At 37.1% G+C, this 15,439-nt stretch overlaps 1 protein-coding gene across 1 annotated transcript in view; it reads left to right on the top strand.

The window, feature by feature from the left end:
* LOC306801343 (N-acetylated-alpha-linked acidic dipeptidase 2-like) overlaps positions 1 to 15,439 on the top strand; it is a 30,991-nt gene that overhangs the window by 11,316 nt on the left and 4,236 nt on the right. Inside the window, exons 10-17 of the mRNA XM_079304318.1 lie at positions 530 to 649; positions 1,055 to 1,137; positions 3,909 to 3,972; positions 5,887 to 5,954; positions 8,992 to 9,083; positions 10,456 to 10,546; positions 11,204 to 11,468; positions 14,674 to 14,755. Of these exons, the coding sequence (XP_079160444.1) occupies positions 530 to 649; positions 1,055 to 1,137; positions 3,909 to 3,972; positions 5,887 to 5,954; positions 8,992 to 9,083; positions 10,456 to 10,546; positions 11,204 to 11,468; positions 14,674 to 14,755 (865 nt within the window). The remainder of the gene's footprint in view (positions 1 to 529; positions 650 to 1,054; positions 1,138 to 3,908; positions 3,973 to 5,886; positions 5,955 to 8,991; positions 9,084 to 10,455; positions 10,547 to 11,203; positions 11,469 to 14,673; positions 14,756 to 15,439) is intronic.

A 15,439-nucleotide genomic window follows, 5' to 3' on the forward strand; every position in this document is an offset into this window, starting at 1 on the left:
ACTTGTGTTGTAAGAAACTTAGTAACCATATAATATAGAGTCTTGAGAAATTCTTAACAGCTTTTCTGTCTTTCCCATCACGCTACTTGTCATTGGCATTCCCAAGAATGGCATTCCCATTAAAATACAATAGAATCAGAGAATGTTTTTTTATAATGCCTGTTATTTTACAGTAGGCTTCCCCTTACATCAGTCATACATTTTGCCTTTGCAAAAATTAGCATCCTTGAAATTACAGAAAGCAAGTGATGATTTGTTACCTTAATATTATACTATTGATATGTAGTAGCAGGTTATACCCATGAAAGATTTTTAGATGGAAAAATATTTCTTAAATATTTCTTGTCTTTAGTTGCATACCTTAGTAGAGTAAGTGAATAACTGTAGATTCCTATGAAAAAAGAAAACTTGTAGCACTGGTATTGAACTTCATATTTGATTTGATACAAGTAAAGATGCAGTCAAAGGAAAGCACAGGTAATCCAAGTGCATTTTAAAATATGAATTAATGCTGTATGTTTGTTTCCAGACAGATATATTATTTTGGGTGGCCATAGAGACTCTTGGGTGTTTGGTGGTATTGATCCAACCACTGGTGCTGCTGTTCTGCAAGAAATTGTACGGAGTTTTGGTAAAATGAAGGTGGCAGGTAACTTGCTACAGCTATAAAATGATGGCTATGGAAAACAGCAGCTTTGAGGATCAGTGCTTCTATAAGCTGTTGTGTTGATTTAACTTTTCACCTCCACAGAACGTTTTATTTCTCATTATGAAAGATGTAAATTCATTGAAGAGATGCATATGTAGCATTGAGTGGTGGTTGGCTGAATTTATTCCCTTGTGAGTGTAATGATACCCTCCTAGCTGTGCAGAATGAAAATATTGCATTAAGAAGAAATGCCTCTGCAATAATATGTACCTCTAAGGATTTTAGTGAGGATCTTTTTTACTGTTATATCAGTTAAGTGCTGTTTTTAAAGCAATTTCAATTAACTGTGGTCAGTAGACTTTTAAAGTAAAAGCTGAATTTTCAAGTTTAACTATGTAATTGCAGGTTGGAGACCTAGGCGAACTATTATTTTTGCTAGCTGGGATGCAGAAGAATTTGGATTATTGGGTTCCACAGAGTGGGCTGAGGTAAATAAAAAAACTGTGTAAAACAAAGCAAAATTTGGAAGTGTGTTGCAGGATCTATTCCTAGACTGCAATCAAAAACTTTATGGTAAAATGGAAGCACAACAGACTCCTTCAGGTGTTGTGAGGCACTCATGTATTTATGTAAATTACCTACCTACCTTCTTACAGCACAAGTGAACTAACTCTTCTAAGATTTAAAAATCTACTTTGGTTCAAAGTAATATCCCACAGATGTCTCTATGTGGAAATCTATCCCATGATTTAACAGAATGATAGGATTTTATTTAATCCAGATTGGTCTAACTTTCTATTTCAGAAATTCCTTGGTTTCTATGAATTTAAGTCCAGATCCTGAACCTCTGATCCATAAGCATGCCAAGTGTTTGTATGAAAATCAATCCTACTGGACAAATGGAAGAATAAGTAATGTATGAGTGAATAGTTCAAAATTCCTGTGAATTCCAGCATTGTAGAGCCTCAGGGGCAGGACAGTCAATTAATTCTGTAGGAGGATCCCTATATATACCTGACTATATACCTGCCTGAAAGAAGAATGTTAGGAAATTCAAAAGTGAGGTTCTGGGTATTTTTATCTTCCTTTTCCTGCCTGAGAGAAGAATGTTGGGAAATTCAGAAGTGAGGTTCTAAATACTTTTATCTTGCTTTCCCTGTTGGGCATGTTCAGTTCTCAGTGGTTTTGTTCAACCCCAATAAGAAATATAGGTCTTACAAGAATTTTCATTGCTTTGTCCGTAAAATCCGAATTAGAAATAGAGCAGGAAGAAAATTGCCTGATGAAACACATTTCTGCTGAACTGTGCCAATTTATTAGTACTGAATGGTTTAACAGAAATGTGTTGTCTTGTTCTTCTATTAGAATTTCATTTACAAGTTAATATTTAGCTATGTGGATAGAATCTGTACAATAAGAAAAACCCAATATTTTTTTTTAGTTTAGTTTATTGGCATGGATTTCAGCAAATCACAAAATTGCATAGCAAAATGGCACATGGCAGAAGAGGTAAAAAAACCCCAAGAAATTGCTCTAAAATACCAAAGATATTCTATCATTCTTCTGTTAACAAAGCTGAGATTTCTTTTCCTTTAGATTTGTGCTATTTTTTTCACCCATAAACTGTTTGGCTTCCAGCTGTAACAGAATGTCTTCATCTTACTGCTGGTTTGTGAAACATTAGATGAAGAAAAAGTAATTTAAATTATCTTAATGATTTACTGAGAAATTTTAAATAGTTGGCATTAAAGTTTCACCCCACCTGAACTTCACTGGTGGCAGAAATATACTGTATGTAAAATTTATAGGTACTGTCAAGAAAAAAACCCACACAATTGTTTTAATTTTGAGGAATATGAAACAATGATACTTTAAAGATAAATTTCTCTTGAGCAAGTCATTAATAAATTAGGGAGTTTTCTTATGTTCTATTTGTTAAATAGTAACTGCTTTTCTGTAATGGGTTTTGTTTAATAATTTGGTATCTAGTAATCTATCACTCATCATTTAATGAAATGGCAGCTAATAATATTTTCTAATAAGGTTAGAAAACCATAAGCACAGTTCATATTTGAACATGAGTTTTAATATTATTTTTTCCTTGCTTCATCTTGGTGGTGTGCATTACTACTCTTTTAGGCTTAAATTAGATTCAGTTTCTCTAGAGACATTCCTCACAGCTTACATTCCTCTTCTCTGCAGCTGCCAGATCTGTCATGTATTAAATCTCAGGGAAAATTAACCCCTGATATTCACCATTTCTGTGTAACAGAAAGAATTCAACTCTGGTACCATCTTTTTGCTACACAGATGCTCTCCATTTCTCATAAAAAAAGGAATTTCTTTATGCTGCAAATATGATTTTTGCATATATGCAAGGCCCCATACAGGCAAGTACAGTCTTGCTCCCTCCCATCATATTCATTTGCAGGATCTCCTCTCCTGTTTTTTTTCCTTCTTTTTTGCTATATTAATTTCATTATGTAGTCATGAATTGCCAATTAAATTTTTAGTTCACATGACTTACAAATTATTGGTTGGGTTATAAATTGAATGAATCAAGTAACAATTGCTTAACCTAATTAAATATCTGTCACAAAACCAAAATCTCAGGAAATACCACTTGCTGATTAGAATATCAATTTCAAATATAATTACCAGTTTGCAGAAAAAAAATAAAATAAACAAGATGTCTGTATATTTAGCATGAAAGCAATGCTTAGTGGACTCGAAATAGTCTGCAATAAACTGCATTTTAGTAGAGAATTTCTTGGCTTTGACTTATCCCTTTTTGCAATGGAAGATTGTAGATATGACAGGAGTGCTTGATTTATCAGTGTTAAAATTGAGTTCAGTGCTGGGGGCACATATGAAAAAACTAGGGGTTAAAAGCTTGGAGGGATTCTGGCTGACCTCACAGTCACATGTTGCATGTTCAGGAAGTCCTGAAGTGCAGTGCTAAAATGTTACAATTCTGTTCAATAATTTTCCTGCTCTGTCTTGCTCCTGTGTGCTCCAGCAGGCAGCACCTACACATTTTGTGGATGTTTCCCACAACAAATTAAGTCCCAGAAAGGATTGGTGAATTTCATGTGCCCAGATCATTTACTCCTCTTCAAACAATGTAATTAGTAAGGTACACAGTAATAATTATCCTGAGTGAGATCTTAAAGGTAATGCTTTAAAAAACGGTGCACTTGACATGCTCTTGACTAAAGGCCATTAATTGTAAGTAAGAATTGCACATTTGCAACCCTAGGAAAATGCCAAGGTCCTTCAGGAACGGGCAGTGGCTTACATCAACACAGACTCTTCTATAGAAGGTGGGTCTTTTATTTCACACCTTACCTGACTTTACAGGTGCAACTTCTGTTAGCTCTCAGTAAATTATTTACTGCATGAGATGGGTATTTTGGTGTACAGAATAAGTGTAGCAAATACAGAATTAAGTTGAGAGAGAGAGAAATTTAAATTTTAATATTGCTTTGTTTTGCAAATATCCATGAGATGCAGTCCACATGTCTGAGTCCAGAATGTCTCCTTGGGAGGAGTTTATTATTCTGTGCTAATGAACTGAGCATTCTGAATGTTAAACTGTCTCTTAATTGCATTAGTTGTAATCTACAATTGTAGTTTTAATATATGACAGTCTGCTCCTTGTTCTGGTCACAGCTCCAGCTCCTTTCCCTGTGGAACTATAATATTTTTAGACAATAAATTATTATGATTATAAGGTTTATACTTTGTGGGGTGGGAGGTGCTGAGGTGCTTTGGTGCTTTGAGCTCACCTTGGTTGCTTGCCAGGAGCTGGGAATTATATATTTATTACAGCAGGAATTTTTTTGAAAAATAAGCACTGAAAAGTGTTTCACAAAAAAACTTATCCATCATTATTCAATTTACTGAGTCCTTCATATTATGAAAATATGCATTTAGGAATGCTGCTTAGAAACTGGCCTTTTTTTGAGAGGGCTCAACACTATGATCTATGTCACAAAATCCTTCTGAAATTATGCTGCAATTTATTACAGAGAGACCTCTTTCTGATTTCTGTGCTGAAATAATAGTCAAAAGAGCCCTGTGAAACTGCTCTGCATCATAACCTTGGTTATTCAGGGCATTACTCTTCCCATGTCAAATCCCACTTACTTGGGCTTCCTGTGTGTGAATAAAATGGTTATCTACAGGCATATTTAGGAACGCTTTTTATTCCTGTCAGCTAAAATTTTTGTCTGTCACAAAAGGATTGGAAAGAAAGAAAAGCCAAACCTAGTTTCTAAATGCTCAGTTGGAGTTGGGGAATAAGGAGGGTTAGAACTGTTCCTTCATTTATGCTGCCTACATGCTGTGTAAAAAGTAGAGCAGAATTTCACACCTAGGAAATCTCACAAGTGAAATAATAGCTTTACAACTGCTTCACATTCTCACCATGGATTGTAACTCATATTTTTTAGTTGGTTTGCAGCCAACATGCTGCTGCCTTAACAATTTTCTTCTAAATCTTGATTATTCAAACCTGTCTCTTGCTTAATGCGTTAAAGAGAATGTGAAAGCAAAACAACTGGAAAAGAAGTGTATAATAAGGACAAGAACACCATGTTCAGTGCACTGGTTTAAGTAGCTTGGACATCTCTCACCTGAGCAGTAAAATCCCTTGTAGACTCCTGGTATCCAGGTACTCTGAAAATTATTTTGTTTATCATCATATGTTCTCCACAGCACTTCCTATGCCACTTTTTGCACAGCAAATTATTTCTATTTATTGTCCTACAGCAATGAAAAGAAGCAAAGCAAGTCATTGTTTTGAGCACTTTTGTGGCTTTGATTTCTAGTTTTCAAATACAGACTGTCCTTGGAAACCTCATTAACATTATCTGGTATTTTTTCCATCATCTTACTTTTTGCCTTCTGTTCAATAAAAGCTTTGGGAAGTGTGTGAGTGACAAGGGCTTGTAGCTAATGAGGGATTATGAGGCATACTTTAGAGCCATGATAAGGCATAATTACATTACAGTGGGTATACTATAACCAACACATTATTGTCTTGCAGTGGCAGTAGCTCACAAAGTGAGACCATGCTGTATATTTCTGTATATATTCTGAGGCAAGATCTAAATTCTTGCCTTAGTCAAAAATAGTTTATCTAAGAAAGGAATGCAGGATTTATTTAATCCATTAAGAAGAAAATGCCCCTAATACATGAAGGTAAAATTTCCATGTCTGTGTTTTGTTTTCAGGTAACTACACATTAAGAGTTGACTGTACCCCTCTTCTCTACAAGCTGGTGTATAATCTGACAAAAGAGGTACAGAATCAATTTTTTTTTGCCTTTCTAAGAATAAGTAAGATTCCAAGATTATTTTATAAAATTGGACTATTGAATAGTATCAGTTTTATTTTATTGCTTTGCTGGAAGAATCTTGATTCCACCAAAATCAGTAGCAAAGCATCCCATCAACAGTACACAGTCCATGCTCACAGTTCCTCAGTATTCTTAAAAAGAATTGAAATGTGTCACTGACATAAATGGAATCTTATTTGCAATATACAGAAAAACTAATAATAATAAAAGCAAGATGGTAAAATGCTTGAGCAAAATCAATTCTCTAAATTTATTCTCTGAACATTGAAGGAAATTATTTTTGACACTGGCTAGCTACCATCTCTGTTCTCCCAAATCTCCTCCATATCTCACTGAGATTCTGAAATACATCATAAATATTGAAGGATTAGGAAGGTTTTTTTAACAGGTCTGATGTATGGATTTGCATTATTTCAAGTTGTCTAACCATGACTCCCTTACTTTCACCTCCCAGGATACATTATCATAAGGCTGGAAGGTTGTGATGCATTAAAGCATGAACTTTATCTGCCATACATCTTACCCAGATTAGGCACCTGTCATGAGCCATTGCCACCATCCTCAGATGAGGATTCCTCTCAATTAGCAGAAGACAGCTCTGCCTGATTTAAGCAATGTATACTCCCTGTAAAGGCATGGGGTAGAAAGAGAATGAGACTGATTTGACCAAATGTGGTTGTCTAACTGTGTGAACTGTACTGAAACTGTTTCCCCTCTGATCTTAAGGGAGCTCAGGTCCAGTGTAAAAATGTGCCCTGTAATGGCACGTGGGAGGATGACTCCAGGTACCCATCTCCCATTCTGATAGATGCATTCATCCCAAATTATTTTCAAACACAGTGCACTTTTACCACCTGAAATACCATGGTTGAGATATGGGGAAGTTTATCTATGCCATTCCCATGATTTTTTTTTCTTTTCTACATTTTATTTTCCTATCAGTTCTTTCTATCTTATAAATCTTTCATCCTTGCAGAGGGAAGAAGTTGTGCTGTTCAAATATTAGCTCTGACACTTGGCACACTGAGGAGCATTCTCTTTTGTCTATAAAATTTTCGTGTCCTTAGTGCTGCAGGGCCCTTGATAAAATAATTTGCTTTCTGTCTGCAGTAAACCAGGAAGCCAGGAACTCAGGAAGACATTTTTCTGCAAAAGATAAACAAAGTTACAAAAAAGTTCTCTGGGCTAAAAATAGGACCTCACTCTTGATCTTAAGTCAACTATTCCTGTTTTAAGTAGAAAACTTCCATTAAAGTACCATGCAAAGTACTTGAGACTGACTTGAAAAAATAAATGTCATATTCACTGTTATTTTAGCTTTTAACAGGAGAAGCATGATGTAAATAATAGAAAACCTGTCAGCCTGACCTCTGATTATGCATGTCCAAAGGAAAGTTATTCTGTTAAGACCTCCAACATCTAGTTACCCAAAGATCTCTTTGCTCTTGTATTTTAGTGTGCCAGTTCTCACCAGAAAGAAGTGTAGTGTTCACATGAAGTGTTTCCTTTCAGGGAGTTCTGCATTTAAGGGTGGTCCAGCATACAGATGGGACATTTAGCTGTTGACTGTCCTTTTGGCCCTGCTTTGCTGCCAGGATTTAGACATTTGGTCAGCACCAAATGGTGTCTGCAACACCAAATGCTGTTCAACTCCAATTCCCCTGTGATGATCCCTGCTTCTTTTGCATTTAAACTTAAAACTCTTCATCTTCTCTTGAGTTAGCAGGAATCTTATGCTGATCCTAGATTTGGCTCTAAGTCAGGGCAAATACTATATTTTACTATGCTCTCAGTGTTGTATGAAAAAGCTGACCAAAGTTTTTTGTATGACCAGAGCTGTTAGAATAAAATCTTTGCCAAGCACAGGGTGCTTTTGCTCCCATATGTCAGAGTTCAGCTTTCTCTTATTAATGTGCGGGTTTCACTTTAGCCCTAGGACTTGACCAGAGTACTCTGAAAATGACAGCAGCCAAGCAGTTATTTCACAAAGTTGTTATTTTCCTGCTAGCTGCTGACAGAATCTCAGAGGTCAGAACTCCTTGGAATTTCAATTTGGAGTCTGTATGTTTTTCAAGGCTGAATTTAAGTCTCAACAATATGGTGGGGTCGTGTAAGTGTCCATGAACATTCATGCTTTGTATTTCAGAAAAACAAATTTCCAATCCTCTGCACATCATAACCACTCTTATGTTTAAAGGACTGTGTCTATAAAGGTTGTTAAATTGTAGGTGGAGACCAGGGCTGGAGTCTTGATTTATTTCTACTCTGCCACAGGTTTTCTAAGAGCTTTGGTCAACTTATTTTATACTCTTCTATAGTTTTTCTGGCAGCATGGTGACAGCACTAATACTTACCTTTTCCATCCTGATTACAGAGGTTTTGGGGGTTTCCTTGAGGCAAGGGTGAGACCCACATTTGTACATACAGTGTCTTGCACAATGATTCTCCAGGCTTGGTTGTGTCCCCCTGGAACTGCTATACTATGACTGGTTTGGACCCTTCCTTCTAGCACAATTCTTTTGTACCTTTCCTACAGAACAAGCAGTCAAATTTTAAGTTTAGGCTTGCTGAGAGAATATTGCTGCTGTGCAGGGCAAACCTCAGGGCTAACAGGCTCATAGTTGCCATTTCCTCATTCCTGCTGAAAGCAAAGCAGGTTCTAGTTTCTGGATGAGTCCCATAATATTATATATACTGTTGTATGTGTACATTCACAATTCCCCTGCAGTAGATGAGCTCCAGGCAGCATCCTTAAGCTTTTAACCTGCTCTTTCCTACTGTCTGTAGTTGGTTCCAAGTAGCTGTGAGATTCTTTTCTTGTTTGAGAATGCATAAATGTGTGTAACAAATGTCAATATTCACTTCCCTGCATGCAGCAGCACTGCTGGTTAAGAATGATGCAGGGAGCTGTGAAGATCTCCTTTGATAATGAATCAAGGTAGAGGTTCTTCCAATGAGATTATAATATTTCCCTCCCCAGATTTTAAGCCCTGATGAGGGTTATGAAAATAAATCTCTTTATGACAGCTGGCTTGAGAAAGATCCCTCACCTGAAAATAATACCTATCCCAGGTAAGTTGTCAATATCTTTGGGGATTTTTTACCCAAATATTTTAATCCTATCATGGCATGGCTACTCACCAGAATTTTTTGAGATGTGCTATTTATGGCAGGAATACAAAACCTTCTAGCACAAGGTGACTCTCTGGCAGTATCTTTTATAGTAAAATAAAATAAAATTTTATTATTTTTCTTTAATGATGCTGACATTATTTCTGCAGTGAAATGAAATCTCACACTTTCTAAAGACCTTTTTATTAGTAGAAAAGCAATTTGAAAAGCATTCCAAGAAATGGTGGAGAAAGAGTTCAAAACAGCTTAGTCACCTACCAGGTGAGATAAAATCAGAATTGTTAGCACAGAGTTGAAAGAAGCTGCCTAGAGCAGCAATTAAAAAGCAGTAATTAAACAACTTGAAGTAATTATTCCTTGTTTGTACAATGGATGTAAATGTATTACATTACAAATATATATATGTATGTATTAAGACTTCATATTTGAAGGTACTCCAAAACACTTTTTCTGCCCGTGACTTAGAAAGCCTAAATGTTATTCACAGCATGAGATTACTGACATAAGGTAAAGTGCCTCTTTTTGTGATTTGACAAAAATTTTCTGCATATTCCTGGCCCTGCTAAGGTGAGTTTCATTAGACTCACTGAGATTTGCTCCTTATGAAAAATCTACCAGATCTGATCATTCTTAGCTGATGCTCAGAGTTCCTTGCTGAAATAGAAAGGTGGAACAGAAGAAACTTCGCTTTTGGTAGGGTTTGGGGGTTTTTTCTCCTTTTTTTTTTTTTTTTTTTTGAGAAGGACTAATTATTCACCAGGTCAGGCCTATGAACTTCAAAGGTAAATATTTGAACATGCCCAGGACGCTGGGCTGTCTGCTGCCGTGTCCTCAGCTCCCCATCAGATGGCAGCGGCGGCCCGCGGCCGTGCCTTCCTTTCCCAATGGGAATGATTTACCCGTCTCTGCTGTGCCAAGCACACAGACACATCTGTCTGTACACACACTGCTGCCCAATTCGGATTAGCTTGGAAATGCCATTGATGTTTTAAGACGGCAGAGACACGCCTGATACAATTTTATGGCTCCTGTGCATAAAGTGTTTGTGTTTTTAATGTCATCACTGCCATAATTAGGATTCTACAATTAAAAGATCTTCCTAGCACCATTGTATACTGAATCAGGGTGTTGCAATAAAATCAGTTAAATAATTAAGCTTGCCACTCATCTAGTCTTTGATCTCACTAGTGTCCCTGATGTGCCCGTCAGAAGAGCTGACCTGGATTTCTCTGAAAAATCTGCATTTTGCATAAATTACTACCATCCTGTTCAGTAAGTGCTCTCACTAAGATGTTGTCTTTTCTGCATGCAGAATAAATAAACTGGGGTCAGGCAGTGATTTTGAAGCTTATTTCCAGCGACTGGGAATTGCATCAGGCAGAGCTCGTTACACCAAGAACAGGGTAAGTCTGACAGATTGCTTGAAGAAGTTTGATGGTGCTGAGCAGTCATCCTGCTAAAAGCATTTATTAATAATTAATAAAAAAACCTTCAAAACATCTTTGACTGGTTTGTATATAAGTGACATTTCTTAATTTAGCAAAGAACCTAAATGTTTGGAGAATGAAACCTGTTACAGTGATGTGTATATTCTATAGGATTTCAAGTACACAGAAAGGTATTTATAGAGTCTGATTGAAGGTGGATAGTTTGTTCCACCATGCTATTAATAGTCCCCTTAATATACAAACCTTCCATAGTTGTGTTCAGAAACAGCTGCACAAGGTAAAAAGGGGCTGTGATAGAGGACTTTTGTTATCCAAACTCCAAACTGTTTTTAGTCTTGGAGAAGGCAACCTCTGTGCAATGAAAAAGGCAGGTCTGTGTGGGTGGAGAGAAAGAAGCCTCCTCACTTAATCCTGTGCAACAGTCCATGGATTCAGGTTGGTTTAATTTTTTAATGGGAACACACAAAAATGAAGGATTGTAAATTGTGTTGTGGAGCAAATAGCTTTTTGATTTGGAAACCAAACAAAACATCAGGGTCGTAAAGGGATCAATACATCTTTTAACTGCAGCCAGAATACAGGGCATTGACAAAATTGTTTGCTCTTTTCCAGAAAACAGACAAATTCAGCAATTATCCTGTTTATCACACTGTGTATGAGACATTTGAGCTAGTGGAAAAATTTTATGACCCCACCTTCAAGAAACAGCTAACAATTGCCCAGTTACGAGGCAAACTGGTTTATGAACTGGCAGATTCCCAGGTCATTCCCTTCGACGCTAGAGACTACGGAGAAGCCTTAAAAGGATACAGCAACAGGATTTATAAATTGGCCAAGAAGCATGAAGAACAGCTGGAACTTTACAAAGTATCATTTGGTGAGTAACAGCCACAGGACTGTTTCTTATGTGCATTAATTAGAATCATGCAAGGACATATTACATCTGTCATAGCTCTGCAAATTAATTACTTTTTTTCTTGTTTGAATTTTGCCATCACAGTAAAGAACCTCTAGTTTTGTTTTTTTTCCTAAACACAACACAGGTTTAACACATTATTGCCTTGATAAGAGGGTTATCACAATTTTCATGCATATTATTAATTACAAGCATTATTACAGTGCCCATGGGCAGTCAAGGACCTCAAATGTAGGACAAAGAGGGATCCCAGCCTGCTTCTCACTCCCTTGCTTAAAAAAGAAGACAAGTCAAGTGCTTGTGGCAACTGCTTGTAAATTCAGGGACATAGGTGTCCATTCCTCCTCATCCAAAATTTCATTTGACCCTGGGGAGGGAGCTTCACCATCCTCCTCAGTGCCTGGTTGCCAGTTTTAAGCCACAGGAGCCCTTTTCCAGCTCTCCTGCATGAGCACATCCATTTGCTGAGCTCCTGAACACGCTGCTCTGGAGCCCATGAAACAGCTCTAAAGCAGCAGAGTGCTCTGGATCCCAGGCTGGCATAGCTCCCACAGACATTTTTTGTCTCCCCTTTTTTTCTTTTTTTTTTTTTTTTTTTTTTTTCCTTCTTGCCTTCATCACTCCTTATGTTTCTGCACCAAGGAGATTTTTCAGTCAATCCTAACTCACCTAGGCTGAACCCATGATTTAGAGATATAAACCACCTTTTGGAGATGCAGTTCTCATTTGAGGTATGTGAAACATTGTTAAGTAACTCAAATTGAACCCACATTTGGGAGAAATTAAAATTTACATTTGAAATGTCATGTAATGGTTTAGGTGAAAAATTGTTGACTATTTTGAAAAGACAGCCTTTTTTGTAAAAAGATATCTTGAGGCAGATGAAGCCTTGTATGATGGATTATCTGGTCTGAGATTCTGTAAAACACCAAGAGTTATTTCAATATGTTCTAGTGTTCACTGCAGCATGTCTTGTAAGATCAAATCTATTTTTTTTTGCAGTAGTAGAACATCCATCAAAATATCTGTGAAAGAATTTATTTTCATTGTTTGATTTTCTATCTCTTTTCAGATTAAAAGTTCCTAACCAATGCATCTATTCTTGTTTATTCCTAGAATCTAGAAGCAATCTTCTAATTTTAGCTTTTTTTCTACCCAAATAACACAGAAACATTTCCTTAATAACTTTATAAATGTATCATTTCGACTATTATTTTAGTCTTATCATTATTTTCATGGTTTTTCTCTGATACCTGATGAATTTTAAATTATTTCTTGAATTAAGCTATATTTTAAAATTTTTTATTTATTCTATTGCACCAGAGTGTATTAAATAACATAGGTAGGCTTTACAATACTGTGAAAATTAAAGTTTATTTCACTCAGCATTTTCACAGAATTGCTCACTGACAACACTGAATGTCGGAAAATTGCTGATTAAGCCTGACTAAATAATATAACTGTCCTTTAAAAGAATAGATTAAGGTTCTTATTTACATTTGGTTTCACATTTTAGCTGTCCATCTGCAACAATGAAGACTGGAACTGTTTTTTTCATAAAATATGTGCTTGTAGTCATATGCTATTGGGAAATAATGTTTTCAAGAGAAGAAAACAAACGTGATGTTTTCTAAAATAACATTGACAACTCTGAATAGCTAGTGAAAATGAACATGAAATTTCTTATAAAGATGTCAGATGATCTTTTGGTTTTTTGGGGTTTTTTTTGTTTTTTTTCTCTTTTAAATCCCCTCCTACTGCTTCCGAAATATAATTTGTTGCTGTGACATGGCCATGCTGTCAGCAGGGCAGAGCTCTGCCCCCTGGCAAACTTAGAGCTCTTGACACAGGGTTGTGGACATGTGCAAATTCTCACCCTCACAAGGTGACATGTCCCTCTGAGCTGCAGCCTGTAAACAGCTTGCATACATAAAATCTGTGCCTCAACTGCACCAACTAAACAACAGCAATGAGACAAAAAAGAGGCAAGTGTAGGCTTGTGGTGAATAAATAAGTTTGCTAGAAATAGAAGAGCAAGTGAGTCTGAGGAGCAGCTTTCAATAGGAATCCTGGGAACAGAAAGCCTGTCATGTGAAGTTGGGTGATAAATCTATAAACAGTGGAGGGATAATAGTTACCAACAGAGGACTGGATTTAGGAGATGATCTAATCATAAGTCCCATCTTCCTGCACAATTGAAGAGAGGGCACTCTGGTTTAGCTAAAGTTTTCTGTAACTTGTGGGAAAACTTTACAACTTTTAAACTGTCTTTCTCTCTACTTGAGTTTTGATGGGGCCAGAAGTTAGCCTGTAAAATGCACCTGTGATTTATTCTACAAAAATCACTTGCATACATCATTACTTTTCCCAGGTCTGTATTAAATAGAGCCTTCCTCAAGAAAAGAAAATCATCACAGCTGCTACTGCCATTAAAAGGAAGGCCTGCTGCTTCTCCACATGTTATTCCACATGTCTTGGATGTACTGGGCTGGGAGGGGGCAGGAAAAAGCAGCAGCCATTCCTGCCCACCTGCCTGCAGACAGTCAGGCAAACAAACCCCTGGGGTCTGAGTGGCAATGCCATGGGACAGCACAGAGGGACAGGGCAGAGACACCTCCTGTGCTGCAATCCCAGTGTGCAGCAGACACAGGGCTTGGCTGCTTTAATCTGTGTCTGCCCCTCTGTGCCTTTTGTGCCTCACCCAGCTCTGCTCAATGCATGCATCACACTCTCCTGTTGTGCTGTGAATGGGACATCTTTCTCCTAGAGGAAATCCTGCTGTTCACCCGCAGTCTTCTGGAACAGCTGGTATTTCTGACAGAAATCAGGCTTTTTATACCTGAACACTGCAGTGCATTTGTTAAACAGGTAACTGCAGAGCTCTCAGTTTGCAAAGACAGACAATTTTTTTGCTTGCAAGGCAGAGGGAAGATGTATGATAGTGAAAGCTTTCTCAAGCACTCTGCTTTACTGTTGGTCTCATTGCAAAAGGTATTTGCCAGTAGTGCAGCTCTTTAAAGTCTGCACTAGAAAAAACAATCAATTATGTAAAGACAACAAAATTAATGCTACATTATCATCAAGACAAATGTAGTTCTCCTACTGGGCAACTATATTTGGCTTAGTGAATACTATAAAGTTGTTCATGTACTCCTTCCATTCTTAGATCCTCTTTTTTCTGCTGTGGCAAACTTCTCAAAGGCTGCTGCTGAATTTCACAGGAGACTTGAACAAGTTGACAAGAAAGAGTAAGTCAGAAAAAAAATAAATTATATATATGCATATGTATATATTTATGTCCAGGTTTGCCTTAGGTACCCAGAGTGGCAGTTCTTTATTTCTTCTACTAGGAAGGATTCTCTCTGATTAATGTAGAAGAGAGCTCTGAACCTTGAGACAGGCAGTATCTTTTAAGATGAATTAAGAGATACAAGAATGTTTCCTGTGATTGATACTATGAGCTATAGTATATCATATATATATATGAGCTATGGAGCTTATTACTAGTATCAGGTTGTCATTAAAATTACTGTAACATATGGAAAGGGAATGAAAATTAGAGTTGGACTGAGAGCTCTGTTTAGACACCTACACTTGAGTGTTGTAGGTGATGCCAGAATCTGTACTTTCAGAACACTTCAAAGACAGAGGATGATGCTTCAGAGTATCTGAGATATCCATATGATGCTTGAAAGCCTAAGGCCCCTGCAGGACTCCTGTGCCCTCTGAGTGCAGTGAATACAGACCACATATGGTACCAGTCATGTTTAGGCAGCTGAATCCCATCCTTACTACATTACTGCATAGATTAGAACAGGACAATAAACATTTAGCTTATGGGTAGACACCAAAAATTTAGCTATCTTCATCTATGTAAAACTCAGCCTTCCTCTCCCCTCTGGTAAGTGGCATCTTTCCAGTGCCATTTAATA

This window comes from Erithacus rubecula, assembly GCF_903797595.1.
Source record: "Erithacus rubecula genome assembly, chromosome: 1".
Classification (NCBI taxonomy): domain Eukaryota; kingdom Metazoa; phylum Chordata; class Aves; order Passeriformes; family Muscicapidae; genus Erithacus; species Erithacus rubecula.